General features: G+C 44.8%; 1 protein-coding gene across 2 annotated transcripts; it reads right to left on the reverse strand.

Moving 5' to 3' along the window:
* Window positions 1-273: 273 nt before the first annotated feature.
* LOC102460133 (C-C chemokine receptor type 5-like) lies at window positions 274-20,855 on the reverse strand. Of its 2 annotated transcripts, none has more exons than XM_089776586.1 (2): window positions 19,526-20,696; window positions 274-2,389 (listed from the first exon to the last, which is right to left on the reverse strand). In XM_089776586.1, the coding sequence occupies exon 2, from the start codon at window positions 2,376-2,378 to the stop codon at window positions 1,302-1,304; it is 1,077 nt and encodes a 358-aa protein (XP_089632712.1). In that variant the 5' UTR covers window positions 2,379-2,389; window positions 19,526-20,696; the 3' UTR covers window positions 274-1,301. The 2 variants fall into 2 exon arrangements, with proteins under 2 accessions (XP_089632712.1, XP_075778011.1); XM_075921896.2 differs by lacking the exon at window positions 19,526-20,696 and adding an exon at window positions 20,746-20,855 and having other exon boundaries at window positions 275-2,389.
* Between the last annotated feature and the right edge of the window lie 952 nt (window positions 20,856-21,807).

Consider the following 21,807-nt stretch of genomic DNA (forward strand, 5'->3'; position numbering starts at 1 on the left):
GCGTGTAGCTGCGGGCAGGTAGTTCGAACTACGGGGCATTTAAAAATGGCGGCGCCCGGGAACATGCAAATAAAGCCCGGGATATTTAAATCCCGGGCTTCATTTGCAAGTTTGAATGACTACATTAGCCACCCTAGTTCAAACTAGGGTGGCTGGTATAGACATACCCTAAAAGTTATACACAGAGAAAGATCATAAATATGTTCACCCTCTTAACAATGAAAGAGAGTCATGCACAGTAGTTGCTTCCTGTCCCCCACCCGGTAACAATTATTTACATTGGGCTGGATAATAAACAAAAGTGTTTTTATTAAGTATAAAAAGTAGGATTTAAGTGATTGCAAGTGAAATAGACAGATCAAAGTAAGTTACTAAATTAAATTAAACATAAAAGACACCAACTAATTCTAATCCACTAAGAAACTTGTTACATGCAAATTCTTACCCTAAGCAGTTGTTCTTATTTAAGGTAAAATGCTTCAAGTCAGAGTTGATCTTTACTCTGGGTCACTGGGTCTACAGCTTTTCAGAGTTCTTTAGAGTTCTTTGTTTTCAGGTTTCTGCATGTGTATTTCCTTAGGGTGAGCGAGGCAGTTTCCAAAGGCCAGCTGAAGAAAAAGACCTAATTGCTTTCCCTTCCTTAAATAGACTTTCCCCCAGGGTGGAAAAGTACTTGACCCAAGATGGATTCCAGTACCAATATTACGACCAACCATAGTTTGAGTTTATAGGAAAAATAAAAATCATTCATGGGTCATTGATTTGACTACTGAGCCATTGAGATCCTGAAGTATCACTTATAACCCTCATTAGCACATTTAGAATTAAAACCAGATTCACACTTCATATTTCTAACTTCTCCTACAAGAATGATACATACACAAAAACAGGACATACAAATTCAACAGATTGTAACTTTAAAATGTGTTACAAGATCTATTTTGCGTAAAGCAGTTCTGAGTTATGCATGTTCAATTTTCATAAAGCAAGGGGGCGCAGTGACAATCATGTTTACACTTTGTTCCTTAGCCAACTTCTAGAGAACAAAATCTTACTGCATTGAATTCCATGTTGAAGAGGATGCTCATTCAAAAGATGGTACTTCACTTACTGTGAAGTTGGTAGTCTTCTCTGGGCAGAGAATGAGAAATATTGCAGTGCCACACACACAAAAAATTAGCTACTGTGACTGGTACCTCTATAATTTTTAATGGTAATGCCCACTTGAATTTTGATTACTTCCACAACATTTTAAATTAAAAGGAGGATGAAACTTTTACTGGCTACATTTCTAATGCACTTTACAAACCTGCAGAGATGTCCTGCTCTGCAGTGGATGGAGTGTATGTTGAGACAACCGGTTCTAATTTAACACTACGAAGAGCAGGACAGTGTTTGCAGAGGTAGACTGCAATGTATTTTTGGGAACAATTATAAAGATATTTCCTAAACTTTTCACCAACGAAGGCATAGATCACGGGGTTGATACAACAGTGGAACATTGCAATGGCTTCTGACACTTGGATTGCTAACTCCAGCTGACCACTGCTTTCACAGTTGTTCATGGAAAGTGACTCTTGAAAAGTGTACATGAGAACAGCAATGTTATATGGTGCCCAGAAGATAAAATAAACAACCATTATGACAAAAATAAGTCTGACTGCCTTGTGTTTTTTCTCATTCCTACATCTCAATAATGTTTTTATAATTGCTGCATAGCAGAAGATCATAATGACCAGTGGAATGAAAAGTCCCAGGATATTCATCTTTAATATCAGGAATTGCTTCCATTCTCTTTCATAACCTGATGGATAATGAGGGCTGCAGGTCCAACGAGTACCTTCCTTTTGAATACTGTGAAATATTAACCCTGGAAGAGAAGCTAATAATGTTACACCCCAAAGGACAACACTTGTGAGAATGCCATAAGTAACTGTCCTAGCTTTTAAAGCAAACACTGCATGGACAATTGCCAGATATCTATCGACTGTCAAAAGTATTATGAAAAACATCCCACTGTAGAAGCCAGCATAATAGACCCCTGAAAGAATTTTACACATTGCATTTCCAAAAACCCACTCGTGTGCTGCATAGTAAGCCCAAAATGGTAGGGAAAGAACGAAGAGCAAATCGGAAATTGCCAGATTCAGCAGATAGATGTCAGTCATGCTTTTCAGCCTCTTGTATTTTATCAGGATCAGCAAAACTAGTGCGTTGCCCACCAGGCCAAATATCAGCACCAAGGAGTACAGTGGTGGCAGAAACTGGGATGCAAATCGATTAACATCAGCTTTTTGGCATGGTACTGTGTCATCTTCATCATAGCTATATGTTGTTGTTGGTATCTCCATCTCTGGTTCGCTGGCAGAAGTATCCATCTGACAATGGCCTAAGAATGAAGGAATGGGTGATTATTTACAGGGTACTACATAGTATGACAGTGAAACACAGGAATGAAATTCATTGTATTATATAATTATATGTTCATACAAGTCATTAGCATGTACTGTGCTTCTTGATTGTCACTTTCAAATACCCTTTGCTGTAAGCAAGATAACAATTGCTGATGGTAAAATGTAAAAACAAAATTGCAGGTCTTATTAGCAAAAGAATTTAGAATTAACTTGTTTGAGCACTCTTAATATTGTTTCCTATTTGTACAATTAGTGTTTGTCTTCAGTAAACCATGTCAGGGCCATAACACACATGAAAGCTAATTGGTGACTAATAGCTGGGGCGGCTAGTTCAGAACTGCATTGCTAGTAAGTGTGCTTTAAATAAGTGTTTGAATCAGTCAAAAAGAGAGCAACAGAAGAGAGAGCACAGTTAGGATATATCTACACAGCAGGGCTAAACTCGAAATAAGCTATGCAAGTTGAGCTATGCTAGTTGCTTAGTTTAAGTCAAAATAGCTTATTTCAAATTTGGACATATCTACACTGCACTTATTTCAAAATAGAGCACTCTTCCCCCAACTTCCTTTACTCCTTATACAATGAGGTTTACAGAAGTCAGAGTAAGAGGCCCATTATTTCAAATTTATTTTGAAATAACAGGCTTGCTGTACAGATGTGCAATATGTTATTTTGGAATAGCTAGTGTTATTCCAAAATAACATTGCTGTGTAGTCACACCCTTAAAGCTTTTTCAGTTTGCCAAAGGACATTCAGATGGCATTAGCCCGCCCCATACCAATAAGCCATGAGTGGGTATGTATTGGTAGGCTATGGGCAGAGAGCATCTAAGAAGGCACAGGCAACATTTACAATCTTCATTATTTGTTGAAAATTATTTGTCTACTTCTAATTCTTATTCTTTTAACGAGCTCCTAAATTTCTCATGTAAAAGTGCTTCCACGTCTGGTTTTCATTGGCTCTGAAAAAAAAAAACCCAGACTGGTACAAGGGCCCGTTTACTCCAATATGGCAATGTAAAGTAGCCTTAATAGCAGTATTTTAGGACACTTTATATGATCAGAATGAATTAAAGGGGCCCTTGTGAAAACAAGAACAAGGTGTGTACTCTTTAATTAAGAAAATGGTTCCTTTTTGTCTTTAGGCCTGATTCTCATTTATCTCAAGGCCACTTTAAACTGTTGTAGTCATGCAAAGGAGCCTTGAAGAAAATGAGTATAAATAGAATTTATTTTAACTTGAAGGACCATTTACATCATCAGAGCAATGCCAAGTGATCTTGAGGTAAATGAGAATCAGGCTCTTTTGTTCCTATTTTTAATTATAATCTTCTTATATACATATACAACAAATGGCTGGTTTACCTGCTAACTGGGAAAACGTGGAAGAGGAGATTAGACAACCTGGCCACAGAATCTATGCTGAGAGATGAAATGGCAAGTTTAACCTCTTTTGCAATTTAGACCAAATCCAAACAATGAAAGATGTTCATGGTATATATTGATGGGCGAATAAAAACAGAGCATTGTTCTCTACTACCCAAGCAATATTCATGACATTGTTGTCAGCTTCTAACCTGATAGAAATTTTACAATATATAACCTGGTATTCGAACTCCTCCCTGAATAGCACCTAATTATTTAGAAATCACAATCTTCTCCATTATGTTGTTTTATTTGAAATCTTTTATTTAAAAATATATTTTTGAATATATCCATGGTTAGTACTGATTATCTTTTTTCTAGTTACCGTATTCTGCTGACATTTAATATTGAAGTTAAAATGATCCACTTGAGTTGTGGCCCTGTGCCTCAACTCTAATGAGTTATTTGTTCAGTATCAGACATGCCTACTATCTAGGGTATGAAAGTTGGTTGGAGTTAATGATTTAATAGACATTTTCTGTAAATTATACCAAAACTAGGAAAATGTTAAGCAGCTATCTGCAAATTATCTATGAACAAGCTTCGCTATTTAAAAATGTTACTCACTGAAAAATATTCAAAGATTTTATATAAACTATTGCAGCTTATGGATTTCTCATTAATTATTCACAAGTATAGCTTTGAATATTCATGATTTTAAATTAAGTATTTGTACTCTGCAATTGGTCACCTAAATCCTATGATATTGTTTCTTCTGCTTTTTTCCTAAACAGAAGGATTTGACTAATTCCTTTCCAGAGTGCATTGTAGTGTGGGTAGATCTGCAAGAGTTTCTGCAAACATTCTTGCAAGCCGAACCTATGCAAATATTTACAGGAAATAAATTAAAAAATTGCAAATATTGAGTTGCCTTTCATGAGTGAGCAGAGGTGACATACATTCTTGCCTAGTAACAGCACTCTTGTAAATTGTAGTGTTTTGAGGGAGCTTGGTATATTTGAAATAGAATAAAAGTTTTAGGTGTGATATTTGCCACCTCGGCTACGTCTACACTGGCCCCCTTTTCCGGAAATGCTTAAAACGGAACAGTTTTCGGTTATAAGTATTTCCGGAAAAAGCGTGTCTACATTAGCAGGATGCTTTTCCGGAAAAGCACTTTTTCCGGAAAAGCATCTGTGCCAATGTAGACGCGCTTTTCCGCAAAAAAGCCCCAATCGTCATTTTCGCGATCAGGGCTTTTTTGCGGAAAAGAAATCTGTGCTGTCTACACTGGCCCTTTTCTGGAACAGTTTTCTGGAAAATGACTTTTGCCCGAATGGGAGCAATATAGTTTTTCCGGAAAAGCACTGATGATTTTACAGTAGCTCGTCAGTGCTTTTCCGGAAATTCAAGGGGCCAGTGTAGACAGCTGGCAAGTTATTCTGGAAAAGCGGCTGATTTTCCAGAATAAGTGGCCAGTGTAGACACAGCCCTCATGTATGAGTACATTGGAAGCGTAAAGTACAGAAAACTCTTGGTGGCACTAGTTTTGTTTTATTGTTCCTGGCTAGGCTGGGATCAGCCTCTCGGCCGCATAGTTTCAGAGGATGCGTTGCTGGACAGTTCCCTAGTGATGTTCTGTGGCACCATGTTGATGTGGTATCCATCAAAAAGAGGAACTCTTCATTAAGTGCTTTATTCATGTCATTGTCTCCCTGATGGTTAAACATTGTACAGCTTCTGGTTTGCCTGGCCTGCTTAAAAATATATTACTTACAAATAAAGCCTGCATTAAAGAAACATTAAGGCTATAAAATCTTGCTCTATAAAGTTAAGGAATGCCAAAATGAAGGCTATTTGTTAGATAATGTACTCAGCCACAATGTAATGGGGCATCAACCCCACTGGCCCATAGAGTGTTAATAGAGCCTCAGCAAGGCTGTGGAGGAGCCAGCAAATCACAGAAGGCCTTATAAGAGCAGCCAATCAGGGGCGAGATAGGCCCATATAAGAAGAGCTGCAGTGCCGAGCAGCTTATAGAACTTCAGGGGGAAGGCGCACTGGCTGTCTTGCCTGCAATGGGTAGCAAGCAAACAGGACAGAGCAGTGCTGCAGACAGGGACCAGGTCGCTTAAGGCAGCTCTTGGCAGGCTGAAGGAACCTGCAGGCAGAGGCCCTGAGGCAAGTGCAAAGAGAGTGTTTGTGCTGCAGGGAAGTGGCCCAGGAAAGGTACTGGGAAGAGTCAGAGGACACTTGCTAGTGGCAACCATCTATAGGGTCCCTGGGCCAGGACCCAGGACAGAGGGTGGGCCCAGGACTCCTTCTGTCTCCCTTGCTGCTGAGGAAGTGGTTGGACTAAGGAACTGCAACATTCCTCCAGAAGGCGGGGAGCACAAAGTGTGGCACAACCAGAGGGCGCACCTGAAGAGGATGCCGTGGTCCTTGGAGCGACACAGATCTAGGAGGTATGTCTACACTACCCCGCTAGTTCGAACTAGCGGGGGTAATGTAGTCATCCGCAGTTGCAAATGAAGCCCGGGATTTGAATTTCCCGGGCTTCATTTGCATGAAGCCGGCCGGCGCCATTTTTAAATGCCGGCTAGTTCGGACCCTGTGCCGCGTGGCTACACGCGGCACGGACTAGCTAGTTCGGATTAGGCTTCTAATCCGAACTAGCTACTCCGTGCCGTGTGTAGCCACGTGGCACGGGGTCCAAACTAGCTGGCATTTAAAAATGGCGCCGGCCGGCTTCATGCAAATGAAGCCCGGGAAATTCAAATCCCGGGCTTCATTTGCAACTGCGGATGACTACATTACCCCCGCTAGTTCGAACTAGCGGGGTAGTGTAGACATACCCGGAGACGGTGATGCCTTGCTGCCATCACCAGAGATGGGCGCAGTGGTGATTAGAGCTAATTCCCAGGAGTGCCAGGAGGAGGCACTGCGGCAGTGAATCGAACCTTGTCACAGGCTCATAGAACTCAGAGCCCTAGGACAGGTCTGTGGCCTACTGGGGCACAATCCAGACTAATGAGTAGCTGTGTCACCTCTGTCCTGTAAACTGGGGTACCCTTTTCAATAGCCATTGAACTAGACTGCTCACAGTCATCAGCATGTAAGTCATGCATATGTTTCTGCTTGTGCTGCAGCCAGTCAGCCACACCCTGGCTCTTACCAGCTTTAAAGATGTCCCCAATACACAAGGGCTATGTCTACTCTACAAACCTTTTGCAGAAGAGAAAATACAAATGGAGAGCTCATTTCCATATGCAGCACTCTCGTTTGCATTTCTTCTTCCTTTTGCTTTTGCACAAGAGGTTTTTGCACAAAAAAGCTCTGTGTAGACAGCGCCTTTTTGTGCAAACCCCCCCCTTTGTGCAAGAGCCGTTCTTCCTCAAAAAATGAACAGATCATTTTATTTCAGAAGCCCCATTGGGCCCAATTCTCATGAAACTTTACAATTGATCTTCATAATGTGAAATCCAGGATCATTCTGTGTGAAATGGATCCATTCAGATTGCTTACCGCAGAGCTAGCCTACCATGCAAGAACAGGAGAACTGGGTTTTCATTAGTGTTAGTTCCTGAGCATGCTGATGAGATGCATTTCCAAGGTGCTCATAGCTAAGTGATTTTTGAAGAACATTTATGACTGAATTTGCTGGCAAGACAAAATGGTAAATTTTGAGGGTTCCCTGAGGGACAGATTCACTAATAGTAGGTGATTTTCAAAGATTTGTGGGCAAACAGTCCTTGGTGAGCAAAAGTTATGACACGCCCCTCCCTTCAATTAGTATATTCCAATATTTTCTTACCTATTTTTTTTTAAAGAATTCCTTCACCCCTTTGATCTCCTCCTCCCCCCAACCAACTGCAGTCATAAATGAGGATGTGGAATAATCACCTCAAACATCTGTCTCCTTAATTGCTATTGAAGGCTGGCTGATGAGTTTCAAAGGGCTGGATGATTCTCCAAGCATTCACCAGCAGCCTGAGATAAGAGGTGGGAATAAGTTTTGAGACTCCACCATTGTAAAGCATCTTCTACTGCTTCCCTATAGAAATGCGGGACTGGACAATCCAGAGCACTGAATGGCTCATTAACAGACCTAAGGTTCTGAGCTGAAGCCTAATGAAGTCTATAGGAGCCTGTGCATTAACTTCAGTGATCTATATACTTCCACCAAATGAAGAGGAGCTACTTCTCTTGTAGCTTTTTGTGCTAAACTCTACCATAGCGCCTGGCTTTCCACAATTGCAGCAGAATCTGGCTTTTTTCCTCTCAATGGCTAAATCTACACTGTAGACTTCTTGCGGAAAAGCATACACAAATGAAGCACAGCATGGAATATCTCCGCGATTCATTTGCATAAGTAATGAGCACCCGTTTTTGCTCAAGAGGCTTTTGCACAAAAACGAGCAGTGGTTTTGGAAAAACGACTCTTGTGCAAGAAAGAGTTTTTACGCAAAAAGGAGCTGTCTACACAGCTTGTTTTTGCACAAAAGCCTGTTGCACAAACGTGGGAGCGCATTACTTATGCAGATGAAGCGCAGCGATATTCCACGCCATGCTTCATTTGCATATGCTTTTCCGCAAGAAGGCTACAATGTAGATGTAGCCAATGAGTGGAGAGGCTAATGGATAGCAGTTTCATGTGGCTTATCACTTATGGGAACAACTGTAATACCCAATGTAGTACAAAAAGCTGAAACAAACCAAAAGTGATTAATTAAACATTCTGCATTTAGAATGCTGTTGTCAACAGTTCTTGTATGCAGTGTTATTCTAGCCAAGTCAGTCCCAGGATATTAGAGAGACAGAGCTGAAGAACTCGGTGTAAGTTCCAAAGCTGCACTTTCTCACCAACAGAAGTTGGTTCAATAAAAGATATTTTCAAACCCACCTTGTATCAAGATCAAGCAAAGGTGTTCCCTAATTCACAATGCAATTTTCTGCCTCAGGATTTTGTTATATTTTGTGTACAGTCACTCTGACTTTAAAGTCTGTCAGGGTTGTCTACAGAAGATACTCTACTGACGTATGCAGATTAGCCAGAACCTATGTGCCATAAAAAAAGTGATAAACCATTGAGAAGTAAAGAGGAAGGGGGGAATCAAATATTTATCCTCCAACACCAATTTTAAAATCGGGCTGAAAAGTTTCATTAAGTGAAAACCCTGTTTTGTAAGGAAGATAATGTTCATCTCTGAGGAATGTGTCTCAGCCTCTTGTGCTTAAAGATAGCTCTGTTGTGAGATCCTGTGGGTGATAGTTCCCCTTCTCTGGATTGTGTAATCTTCAAACGGTAGAGATTCAGAGGGTGAGTTTTCTGAGGAAGTTTTGACAAAAGCAAAGCTTTGCCTTTGACATTTGCATTTTCACATCAAAAGCTATGAATGAGACACATCCAGTCTACTTAATTAGCTTCATTAACCCAGGTCTTACAATAGACAGGTAACTGCTTTTGCTTTTATAAGTACCTTGGTTTCTGCTATTTCCACTCCAGCTCATCTGATGAAGTGGATTTTACCCACAAAAAATTCATGATCCTATATCTTTGTTAGTTTCTAAGGTGGCACAGGACTGCTCGTTGTTTTTAAAGTTACAGACTAACATGGCTACCCCTCTGACATGCTAGTACAGGGTGTCCCTGCTATAATTCATCCTGGTATACATCGGCTCCACACTACTATCATTGATGCTTGTAGGAACTGATGCATTACCATAAATTAGTGTATATAACCCGCGCACGTTTATTACCCGCACCCGTGCAAAACCCACAGTTTTTCCTGATTGTGTAAAAAAAGTCTTTGATAACCCGCGCATGTGTATAGCCTGTGGGAGATGAACTGTGGGTACTGTTAATGAATGATAATGAGGACAATTAACTCAGGCATCAAGGTCTGAGACTGTCGCATAGAAGCATTTGAGCTCCAGATACAACTGCCAAAGCGCAGAGTAGATGGCCGCAGCCCAGCATCTACTGTTGGGAGGATGCATGGGAAGGGAAGGTGGCTGGGCTTATCCCTCGCACTGTCTCCAACCCTCCCCACCTGCCCATAGCTGGGAGAGCTGCCCCCGGGGGTGAGCTGTCTGCCCCAGGCAACCAGAGCCAGGAGCTGAGCAAAGGAGCTGTGTTCTTAAACACAGCACCCCCCCGTCTCAGGGAGAGCCACCCATGTTCGGACAGATGCAACAGAGGGAAGAAGGTCTCAGGGTATTCCCATGCTGCTTTTATCAAGGAAGAGTCAGTCTTGTCCTCCTGTAATTTCAGTAAAAAAAAGTGTATGACACACGGATGAGTATAGCCCGTGAGGGGGGTTGTAAAACTTTGCATAACCTGCAGGTTATATATGCTAAAACATGGTATATATCCTCCTATTTCCCTGCTCTTAAGGCGCACACACAAAAAAATTGTGCAAATGGAAGTCAGCCCTGGGGGAAAAAAATCCCCACTTTACCTCATTTTGCTAGCCACTCATGTTTTTTGGAACTTATCTTGGATGTATAGCAGAGACGCCCTGTATCAATCTCCTTCTCTCAAACACTGTCTCCAAGGCTAAACCACACCTGCTTCTATCAGATATGTAAATCGAGGGTGGGTGAGTAGACAAATACATGCAGTAAAGTGATGTTTTTCAGTCTATGGTCCTCAGACTATGGCTAAGATTTTCCTCCATTTGAAATTTTTTAGGGGCCAACAAATGAAAATAATGTTTTGTAACCCTTCTGCTGGGTAGGGCCGGCAGCAGCCAGGGCTGGGTTCAATATCTAGGGGTTCATCTCACACAGAACCAGCTCGAGCCCCCACCCAGTAGCCTGGGAAATTCACACATCCCTGGGTGCATCTGAGAGGCAAATCTTCCCTACTCGCAAGCACAGAGTCTGTGTGTGGAAAATAAACTTTTAATGAATGAGAGAGAGAAGTCACAGGGCATTAACTTGGGAAAATACCACAAACAGAGCTCATAACCCTCCACGAGTAACCATCCCAGCTCCAAGGGATTGAGCAATGTCCTTTGCCACTCAGGCTCACCAATCCAACAATGTAAGGGTTCCATTCACTTTCCCAAACTTTCTCCGTACCCCACTTCAAACACTCCACTTACAGCTCTGTCCAGTCAGTGCGGACCCTGACACATCACCCTGATGACTCCACTCATTGAGCCTGAGGCCGTGCCACCTTTGAGCTGCTCCTGTGGTCCGCTTGCTCCGCCTGCCACCACGCCTACTGGCCGCCCGCTGGTTATTCCTGCCAGCCGCTCCACTGGCTGCAATGGGTCTGGCTCCAGGACAGACCAGTGACTTCAGCTCTTAAGGTATGTCTACACTACAGCGCTATTTTGAATTAATTAACTAATTCGAAATAAGCTAATTCAAAATAACGCAGCTATACACAAAAACTAATTTGAAATAGTGCGTCCACATTGAGTGGACCCTGAATCGAGGGTAAGGCTGGCTGAAACCAGTGCCGGCAGGGCATCAGGGTCGAACTTAGCATGTGGGGCTGCTGCCTCAGGCTATCCGAGGTCTGTGCGTAAAGGGACCCTACCCCCCATCCTAGACAGACAGTTCTCAGGTTTCTCTGCTTGCTGATCTACCTCGCTGAGGGACAGCAAAGCATTTGTGTCTTGGAGTGCTCTGCTTGCCCTCACTCGGGGCACCACGGCACTCTGCAACGTGGAACCAGACCTGTCCCTGAGGACTCTGCTGCGTCTCGTGGACACGTTGCCAGCAGCCTGGATGCACTGTCTGCAGGCTGCCATCTGGGACGACCATCGAGGGGCTGTCAGGATCCAGGGGGCCCTGTGGGAGAGCTTCCACCCTGAGGAGCGCTAACAGTCTCCCCGGTCTGCCCCACTGGGGGTTTGTGCCCCATTCCTCCCTCTCATCCTTCCACTTACCCTTCCCTAACCCCCCCTTCCTGATGTCAAATAAAATGCACTTTTGTCTCAAAAATACAAACTCTGTTTATTTAACAAAACTCGGGGGGGGGGTGAAACTCTGGAGAGATTGGGAACGGTGGCGGGAGAGGGGAGAAGAGAGGGTGGGAGAGGGGAGGGGGAAAACTTGAAAGAGGGAGCTGGAAGGGGGAAGCAAGGGGAGAAGGGGGAGGGGAAGCTCAGCACTCAGGGGTGGTGGTCTCGCTGGGCCAACTGCCCCCCAGCACCGTGGGGGAGGGGGCCTCAGCGTCCCCAGGGGGTTGGGGAGGAGGGTGCAGAGTTTAAGGTGGGGTGTGTGGAGGTTGAGGAGGGAGAGGTGGGAGGGGCAGGAGTGGAAGGAGGAACAGTAGCTGGGGGGGCATCAGGTGCGAGACCGGCACGGGGCAGCACGCTCTGCACCAGGGCCTGCAGATGGTGACAGATGGGTAAGCAGCTCCTGCTGGAACTCCCGTTCTTCTTGCGCCTGCTGTTCCATGATCCAGGTCTGGGCTCACGGGGCCTGCAGGTGCTGCTCTCGGTACCCCGCCACGTGGTGGTGGTCCTGCTGAGGCCACGGGTGCAGGAGCATGTCCCGGGCGGTGTGGTGCACCCTTCACGAGCAGCTGGTGCGGCTGTGGAGAAGTGGTCAGTGTCCAGCTCTGCCGGGGAGTGGGAGCTGTCCCGAGACCGCACCCATGCACCTGTGCTGTGTATAGTGCAACTGAGGCCCCAGGAGAGATGTCCCCTTCCTCTGTGTAAAGGGGGTGTATGAAGGGAGGACATCCTGCTGTGTCCCACCCCGAGGTCAGGAGTGTGTCGGGTCTCTTCACCCACACATGTGGCTATTGGGCCATGTCCCCTGTGTGGCACGCAGCTGGAGCCACCTGCCCAAGGGTGGCATGGCACATGCACAGGTGGCTGCGTGATCCATGGGAGGCATGGCCTACGTGCATGGTCCCTGGTCCGCCTCCCTCCCGGGCAGGGGACAGTGCTGGCACTTACCTGGTATGGCCTCCCTGAATGACCCTGCCGACTCCAGTGCCAAGACAGCTGGTGGTAGCCCCTCTGCTACGCCTGGGTCATGGCCCTTAGCTCCCAGATCGCTGCCCCCTGGGCCGGTGTGGACCACCCCGCCCCCCAGGATTCAGTAAAGGGCAGAGAAGTAGGGGCAGGTGGAAGCCCCTGCTGCAGCACTGTCCCGATGGCCCTGGTGTACGCCTGCCTGAGCTCTATTTTCAGGCGCACCTGCTCCTGGGTGCACCTGTGTCCCTTGCTGGCCATGATGGCCGCTATGTGGCCATAGACAGTGGCATTCCTCTGACTGGTGCAGAGATCATGGACATTGAGGGCCTCCCACCACACCTCAATGAGGTCCATGATCTTTGCACCAGTCCAGGCGGGCGTGTGCTGTCTATGGCCCCTGGCTGGCCCCTGGTCACTAGGAGACTGGGTGGGGGACACTGGACTGGTGCTGGCTGCCCGGCTCATTGTCTGGCCACTGGGTGCTCAGTTGTCAGGGCTGTCTGTCTGCATACAGGCCTCTGGCTCGCACGTGCCCAGTAGCCAGACTCTACCCCTTTATGGGCCCCGGGGCTAGGGAAGAGGGGAGGATTTTTCCTGGTTTGGCCCAGAGTGGCCACCAGGGCTCCCTGGGAGGGCTGGAGGCCCCCTATTTCGAATTAAGTGTCTACACAGCACTTAATTCGAATTAGCTGTTTCGAATTTGGTGTTACTCCTCATAGAATGAGGTTTACCAAATTCGAAATAAGCGCTCCACTATTTCAAATTAAATCCGAAATAGCAGTTTGCATGTGTAGACACTATTGACGGCTGTTATTTCAAATTAACTTTGTAGTGTAGCCATACCCTTAGGCTACGTCTACATTGGCATGATCTTGCGCAAATAGTCTTTAATGCAAGAGTTCTTGCGTTAAAGTAATTGATCAAGAGAGCATCTACACTGACATGTGCCTTTGTGCAAGAGATGTGCTTTTACACAAGAGCATCTGTGCCAGTGTAGACGCTCTCTTGCGCAAGAAAGCTCTGATGGCCATTTTAACCATCAGGCTTTCTTGCGCAAGAAATTTATGTTGCCTGTCTACACTGGCTTCTTGTGCAAGAACAGTTGCACAAAAGGGCTTATTCCTGAGTGGGAGCATCATAGTTCTTGCTCAAGAAGCACTGATTTCACACATTAGAACGTCAGTGTTCTTGCACAAGAACTCCCCGCCAGTATAGACAGGCAGCATGGTTTTGCACAAAAGCGGCCACTTTGGCGCAAGATCGCGCCAATGTAGACACAACCTTAGTGATATCAACTCTTTAGCCACCATCTAGGCTGGCAAGAGAGTCCAGCTTCCACTGGACTAGCAAAAAGACTCCTCATAGACTCTGCTTTAGGTCTATCCTTAGACCAAAGGGGAAAAAGGCAGGTTGAACCAGTCTTACAGCTCACACATGGCAGGCATGACACCACCGGGCTCAAAACCCTTCCCTCCCCTCCCCCCCAACTCCATTCACTCAACTCTGGAATGGGGATGATTGTTCACCCGAGTCCTCTTACAATGATGGTGTCTCTCCTGCAAGCACTGGTGTCATATTTTACAGTTCCCACATTAGGGGCAGCATGATTTGTGACCCCCACAACAGGCCAAATACATCACATTCCATTCTAACAACTGATCCTCCATCAGCCCTGGCTGAATTGGATTTACATAACCACACCCCGGATTCCTTCCCCATCCTGGCATGAGCTGTATTCACGTATCAACAGTTAACAGTTAATTATCTTGCACAGCTAACCCATTTGAGTGAGCATACCCACCCCCAGGACAGCTCTCTCCTGTTAGCTGGCTGATAGGAAGCAGTAGTTCAGCCCCTGCTTACAGTTTAAAAACCATTGGGGAAGCCTGCAGGGTATTTTTTGCTAGGGGTAAAGTCCATCTTTCCACATATGCAAGCAAATTTTGCTTGGTATTGTTGCAGTCTCTACCCCAGTGGTCACCAACCAGTAGGTTGGGATCTATTGGTAGATCCTGGAGCCTCTGACAGGTGATCCTGACTGGTTTGGCTGACAAGCTATCAAGTGCTGGCACTTCAATTGTCCCTCCACCCACTATCCTGCTGCTTCTACCTTCCGCCTTGCAGCTGCCCCCCGGGAGCCTCCTGCTTGCTGCTCAGGGTGTGGGAGGAAGAAGGGGGGGACACTGATGTCAGGGTGTCCCTCCTCCCCCCACTTGTGTAGCCTATCGCCACACACAGAGAAAAGGGGATGGATGGAGCTTAGCAATACAAATCTCTGTCACTCTCACACCCTGGGAGTATGTCTACACTATGGTCATTTTTCCGAAAAAACTTCAATTACGTCCACTCTGCAATCATGTTCTTTTGAAAGAAAATTGAAAGAACAGAGGGGGTTTTCTGAAATTGGTAAATCTCTTTGTATGAGGAAGAAACCTTTTTCTGAAAGAGCTCTTTCAGAAAAAGGCATGTGTGGATGGGGAAGAGGGTTTTCGTTAAAAAGAAGCGGAAAGACGAAAAAGTACAGGTGCTCTGGTGGCCACTCCATCCATAGTAATCACAGCTTAAATGCGAGATAGCGTCCATTCCGCGTGGACGCTATCTTTCGAAAAAGTAGATCACTTTTTCAATGCACTTTGGTAGTGTGGATGATCTCCTTCGGAAGAAGTTTTTTCAGTACTCTACACATAGCCTGGGTGTGTGTGTCATTCTCACAAACACACACTGTCCTTCACTCTCATCTCAAGCAGGGAAAGGTATTTGGGTTTGAAGTAAATCTTACATTGCACTTAAATTGAACAAGTGATCTGGTACAGGCAGTCCCCGGGTTACGTACAAGATAGGGACTGTAGGTTTGTTCTTAAGTTGAATCTGTATGTAAGTCGGAACTGGCGACTGATCAGTTTCAACAGCGGCTGAATCTGGACGCCAGTTCTGACTTACATACAGATTCAACTTAAGAACCCCAGGCATCCCCAAGTCAGCTGCTGCTGAAACTGATCAGCGGCTGATTCCAGGAAGCCCGGGGCAGGGGCTTCCTGTAGTCAGCCACTGGTCAGTTTCAGCAGCGGCTGACTTGGGGATGCCTGGGGCAGAGCAGCTGGGGTGCTGCTGGGTTGGTCCAGTAGCGCCGCCGCTCCTCGGCGCTACTGGACCAACCCAGCAGCACCCCAGCTGCTCTGCCCCAGGCGTCCTGATTCAGCCGCTGCTGAAACTGACCAGCAGTGGCTGAATCAGGACGCCTGGGGCAGAACAGCTGGGGTGCTGCCCGGTTGGTCCAGTAGCGCCCAGAGCGGCGCTACGGGACCAACTGGCAGCGCCCCAGCTGCTGTACCACAGGTGTCCGGAGCAAAGCCACGGAGCACAGGGGCAGCGGGACAGCCCAGACGCACCGTGGCTGTCCTGCTGCCCTCGGGCTCCGTGGCTTTGCTCTGCTTTGCTCCCCGTCCCCCTGGTCTGCAGACCAGGGGGACGGGGGGGGGGGGGCAAAGCAGATCCAAGCCGCGGAGGACGTGGCCAGCTGACAGCTGTCAGCTGACCGCGCGCTCCGCGGTTTGGCTCTGCTTTGCTCTGCTTTGCCCCCCCCCCGTCCCCCTGGTCTGCAGACCAGGGGGACGGGGGGGGGGGGGGGAAGCAGAGCCAAGCCATGGAGTGCGTGGGCAGCGGACAGCCCTGTCCGCTGCCCACGTGTTCCACCGCTTTGCTTCCTCTCCCTGGTCTGCTGGAGACCAGGGAGAGGAACGGCCCCGTTCGTAACTGCGGATCCGACATAAGTCGGATCCGCGTAACTCAGGGACTGCCTGTAGTTAAAAAGGTTGGAGACCACTGCTCTAGCCTGTCTGTACACGTGGTAGGTGATTAGATGGTTTAGGCTTCAGTCTAATTAAAGCATTCACTCTATCAACTTGTCATGTGGAATTAATTAACAAAAATACTTTTTCAGTGTATGCTTTAGTACCTAAAACAAAATATGAAAGATCATATTTTTTTCAAATTCTTTAAGTTTCTGCTTCCCACTGAATTTGTTATCTATCTTGAAAATCAAAGTATTTCTTTGCAGTGCTTGTTCAGTCTAGAACTTCAGCAGACAAAATGACTTCTGATTGTACAAAATTCTTCACGTAACTCATTCTTGTCAGTAAATGTATTAATTTTGCATGCTTCATTTTCAGTAAACTCTTCAAAAGGAACACCTCTGTCAGGTAAAAGAGTTTCTTGTGCACATTATTTTATAAATTATTTTGAGCTTGCTGTTAAAAGAAAGCAGAACATGTGCTTCACACTTCCTTTATTCACTTTCACTGAGATGCTTCAATTAGAAGGTCACATCATAACCATAAACGTTTTCATTTATTCTGAATTCTAGTATCTTGTCTCTACTAGATATCAATTTCAACAATGAAGTTACTGTGAATGAGTTTTACTGTAGAGCTTTGGTAGTGTCTGGGAATATTTTTTTGAGGATGGCTCTAGAAGAAACAGTACAATCCATCAATTTCTTTCCAAACCTATCTCTTATTACTGTAGGACATTCATCTGTTTCCAAAGATTGAAAGTGATTTATAAGCTTAATTGGTAACAAGAAGATCACAGTTTCTCTTTAAAATTTTGACATACACTGAATATAGAAAAATTAACAGTCACGCTGTCTGTTTGGTTTAGTATAGTATTGTATGACTAGAAGATATTTTCCAAGTTGTGCATTTAGGGACACTTCAAGTAAGAGGGACTCAGAATTGCAGCCCTGACTCATTTGGTTATGAAATCTCAAATTATTGCTCAAGGAGCATGCTGCATTTGGAACTACGTTGATATAAACTCCCAAGGGCAATTTGGTCAAAACCGTCTCATAGTAATCAGTGAGAATGAATGTTGCATAATTGCTAGAGAACAGAGCCATAGTAGTACAAGTGCATCATGGAACAAAACACCCCCCCCCCCACCAAGTTTTCCTTCCCTTTTCAGACTCCAAACACAAGGCTTCCCCTTTCCAATGGATAAGCTGGTAAAACTATTGGAGCCCGTCCCCCTTAAACAGGTGTTATGGTTCTTGGATTTAAACTGTAATGTTCACGTGACTGATAATTTAGATGAGATTGGAGGGAAGAGGAAGAGTTTACTTTTAGCACCTCTTAAATGTTGTTGAATTTAAGTCTGCCAAGAGCAGCTAGAGTGTTGCATGGATGCCTTTTTGCGTGGGGTTTGTGTACGCCCCATATCTAAATGAAATCAAATATTAAACTACCCTCTTTGCAGGCGTTGGAAGAGAGATGGTGGTCCCAACGGGCATGGCTCATTACCTCTGCCCTGGATTTAAGGGAGTGACTCTCTGAGCAGAAGGAACACTGTCAGTCTCTGCAGGGAAACCGTAGGACCAGGCAACCTTGTAGAGAAAGCAAGGATTTATCCTTTCTCTTACTCCATTTACATTACCAACTAGAGAGTTGCGCACTTTGCAGCTTGCATGGGCTAAGTAAATTGCATCTATCAAGGGCTTCTCCCATCCCTCTGTTCCCTGTCCAGAAATTCTTTGTGTGCCACCCTCCCATCTACAGGACTGGCAGTATTTTGTTGCGCAGGGAGATAAATAGGTTCAGGGCCTCTCCATGAAGCACACGTGTCTTCACACAAATATCTTGTTGAGTTGGCATCCTTGAATGTTGGGACCAGGGTGGCTGCCCTGGCCAATCCGCCTCCATTTCAAGGACTCACTACAGCACCACAAATTTCCCTCTGCCAGGGGTTCTATGTGCTTGCCAAACTCCCTTTCCTCCCATTCACACCTTCCCACCTACCAGGGCTTCTGTGTGCCATGCTCCCTTTCCCAGACAAGACCCTCCTATCCACCCCCCCCCCCACCAAGGATTTTGTGCCCCCTAATTCTCCTTTATTTAAATATATCCTTCACTCCCATGCTACAGGGTCTGCCTGCCCTCCATTCTTGCCAACTAATAGGGCTCTGGCCATTGAAGCCTTGAACATTCCCTGACATTTTGAAATTGATCTGATGTGGCTTTCTAAAGTCATAGTGCAGCAGACAACAATATTTTTGAGGGGAGTGTAATGCCAATAAAACCAAAGGAAATGGAGTAAGTATGAACTGCTTTCTGTTCAGAGCAGGCTGAAATTACTACTCTGCTTTCTAGGTATAAGCACATTTGCCAGGAAAAGTATAGGTGTGGCCCTACCTGGATGAAACCTGTCTTTGCCCTTTGGGGAGTCCCAGACCCAGATGCTTTATATTCCTCACTAAAAGCAAAAATTGCAAGTTTCTGACCCGTTTTTGCTGTTAAATACAAATTGTTGGTTTAAAGGCTCATAAGAAAAAAAATCATGCTTTTCCTTACATTGTTGCTTCCCATTTTAAAAAGTGGACCATTAATTCTCAGTATAGCAAGGCCTCGCAGCATTAATTTCACACATAGCTGAAATGCTATCTGAAACCCATCTTTCAAAAATGTATTGTTTTGGCAGCAAAGTGTCCTATTTACACATATACATATCCAGCAAAAGACATATACCCTATTTCCTCCTTTGTAGTAGAATGCCTGTGGAAGCACTGTACAAACGTTGATGAAAGTTCACGTCAGTAGAACCTCAGCGTTATGAACATGTCAAGAATGGAGCTAGTTCATAACTGAAATGTTCGTAACTCTGAACAAAACGTAATGGCTGTTCTTTCAAAAGTTTACATCTGAACATCGACTTCATACAGCTTTGAAACTTTACTATGAAGAAGAGGAAGAAGAACGCTGCTTTTAACTGTCTTAATTAAACAAACCAAGATCAGAAACCGTTTCCTTACCTTGTCAAATCTTTTTAAACTTTCCTTTTTAGTAGCTCATGTTTAACACAGAACTGTGCTGTATTTGCTGCTTTTTTTTTAAAACTTTGCTGCTACTTCCAGTTCCAAATGAGGTGTGGGGTTGACTCGAGTGTTTGGAACTCTGAGGTTCTACTGTAGCACAGTGAGTCAGAGAAATTGGAGCACAAAGCAATTAAGTGAATTCTTCAAGGTCACCAAGCAAGAATACGACAGAGGTGATGACAGGACTCAGCACTCCAGCAGCCAGTCCCGTGCTTTAATTACTTGACTCTACTTCCTCCCATATAACTGGTTCAAAGAAAATCAGACTGGAAGCAATTCAGACAGAGAATTCGATAATTCCTGCAGTCACAAACCTGCCACAATGGGATGATATATACAAAAAGCAGAATAATACTTGATCCCAGAACTTCTCTAGTCCGGGGTTCACAGCCAGATGTCAGAAGGTCATGACCACCCCACTCTTCCTGTTTTGCTAAATAGGAAAGGGGGATCTCAGTATCAGAAAAGGTGAGAACCACTCCTATATTCTGTTTAACAACAACAGCTAATTAGCAATTGAAAATAGCACATTATATGAAAGCTTATACCAAGTATTTGTACTGCACGAGCCAGTGCAGTTTTTCTGCCACCACATTTAAGTCTCTCTAAGCAGAAGAGAACCTCTTTCCACATGGTGATAAAATGTTGACTGGTACATCTTCAACATAGTGCATGTGGATTTTCTTGTGTCAGTCTCGATTAACAACAGGAGTTGCAAGCTTATTTCCTGTCATGCAATAAAACTGGTACCCTTTAGATCAGATGTTAAGGATTTTATGTTTAGTGTGCTCATGTTCTTAGATGCAGCTGTCTTCAAATCAATGTTTTCCAGAAACAGTTTCAAAATAAAAATCCAGAGTTGTTTTTAAAATATAAAGTTTGTCAGAAATTTTTCAACAAGACTTCTCCAGTTTGTCCTGAAGGTTTTGGGTAGCACCTTATTCCCAACTAGTTTAATTTAGCTCAATTCCTGTCTTGTTTTCTATCTGGTTTCCAGCTCAAGTGGTTCTGAAATGCTGTATCCCTTGCTTAATTACACCATCATTGGTATTAATTCTTAATAACTTATTATACCTTGTCATTTAGATTGTGTGTATATATGAGAGAGAATGAGAGAGAGAGAGAGTGAGAGAGCGACAGAGAGAGGAGATACTCACTGATTTACCAAGCTTCTTGTGGATGATAACTGTGTCTCTGTTCCTGTGACCAGTATGATGATTAACCTTATCTGCTGGTTCAAAAACTGGGAAACATAGAGCTTCACACAGGAAGCCTCGTTTCAGATGTTTTGCAAGCATTAGGAACAGTTCTTCTTTCTAAAAATCGACCTTTAGTAACTAGTTAAATCTAGAACTCAATAGAGAGCTCTCAGTGCCGATTTTTGAAAGTGCCTGTTAAATGCACAGTCAAGGAGTTAGGTTTCCAGTCCTGCAGATTCACTAGCCCAGATAGTTGTGAACAGTCATAGTTAGTGGTCAGAGCAGGAGTCAGGCCAAGTTACCACAGAGGCAGCATCCAATTCAGACCAGAGGGTAAACCAAGAGTCAGGTATAAGGACACAGACAGGATCACGTTACAGAGAGGTCTAAGTCCAAGAGAAGCCAGTGAATAAACCAGGTGACAGGAGGAAGGCAGGGGTAGAAGTTGAAGTCTGGGATCTCTCTCTCTTTGTTACTAACTCTGTGGGGACAGAGAGACCCTCAACATAACTCCTGGGCTCTAGTATCCTGTCTTCCAACAGTGGCCAATGCCAGGTGCTTCAGAGGGAATGAACAGAACCGACAATCATTGAGTGATTCATCTCAGAACCCATTCCCAGCTTCTGGCAAATAAAGGGGAGGGACATGCAGAATATGGTGTTGGCTCTCTTCCCACACTGTCTCATGGCCATTGAGGGACCTATGCTCCATTAAACTCATCTAGTTCTTTTTTGAATCCTATTATAGTCTTGACCTTCACAAGATCCTCTGTTAGGGTACATCTACACTACAGCGCTAATTCGAACTAACTTAGTTTGAATTAGTTAATTCGAATTAAGCTAATTCGAATTAGCGCATCTAGACCTAAAAACTAGTTCAAATTAGCATTTTGCTAATTCGAACTAGCATGTCCACATTGAGTGGACCCTGAACCGGGGTTAAGGATGGCTGGAAGCAGTGCCGGCAGGGAATCAGAGTAGGATTTAGAGTGTGGAGCTGCTGTCTCAGGCTAGCCGAGGG

Source organism: Pelodiscus sinensis, chromosome 2 (genome assembly GCF_052426305.1).
Source record: "Pelodiscus sinensis isolate ZL-2025 chromosome 2, ASM5242630v1, whole genome shotgun sequence".
In the NCBI taxonomy this organism is placed as follows: domain Eukaryota; kingdom Metazoa; phylum Chordata; order Testudines; family Trionychidae; genus Pelodiscus; species Pelodiscus sinensis.

Coding starts and splice junctions, on each gene's coding strand:
- LOC102460133 (XM_089776586.1), bottom strand. CDS start 2,378: ATGGATACTTCTGCCAGCGAACCAGAGATGGAGATACCAACAACAACA.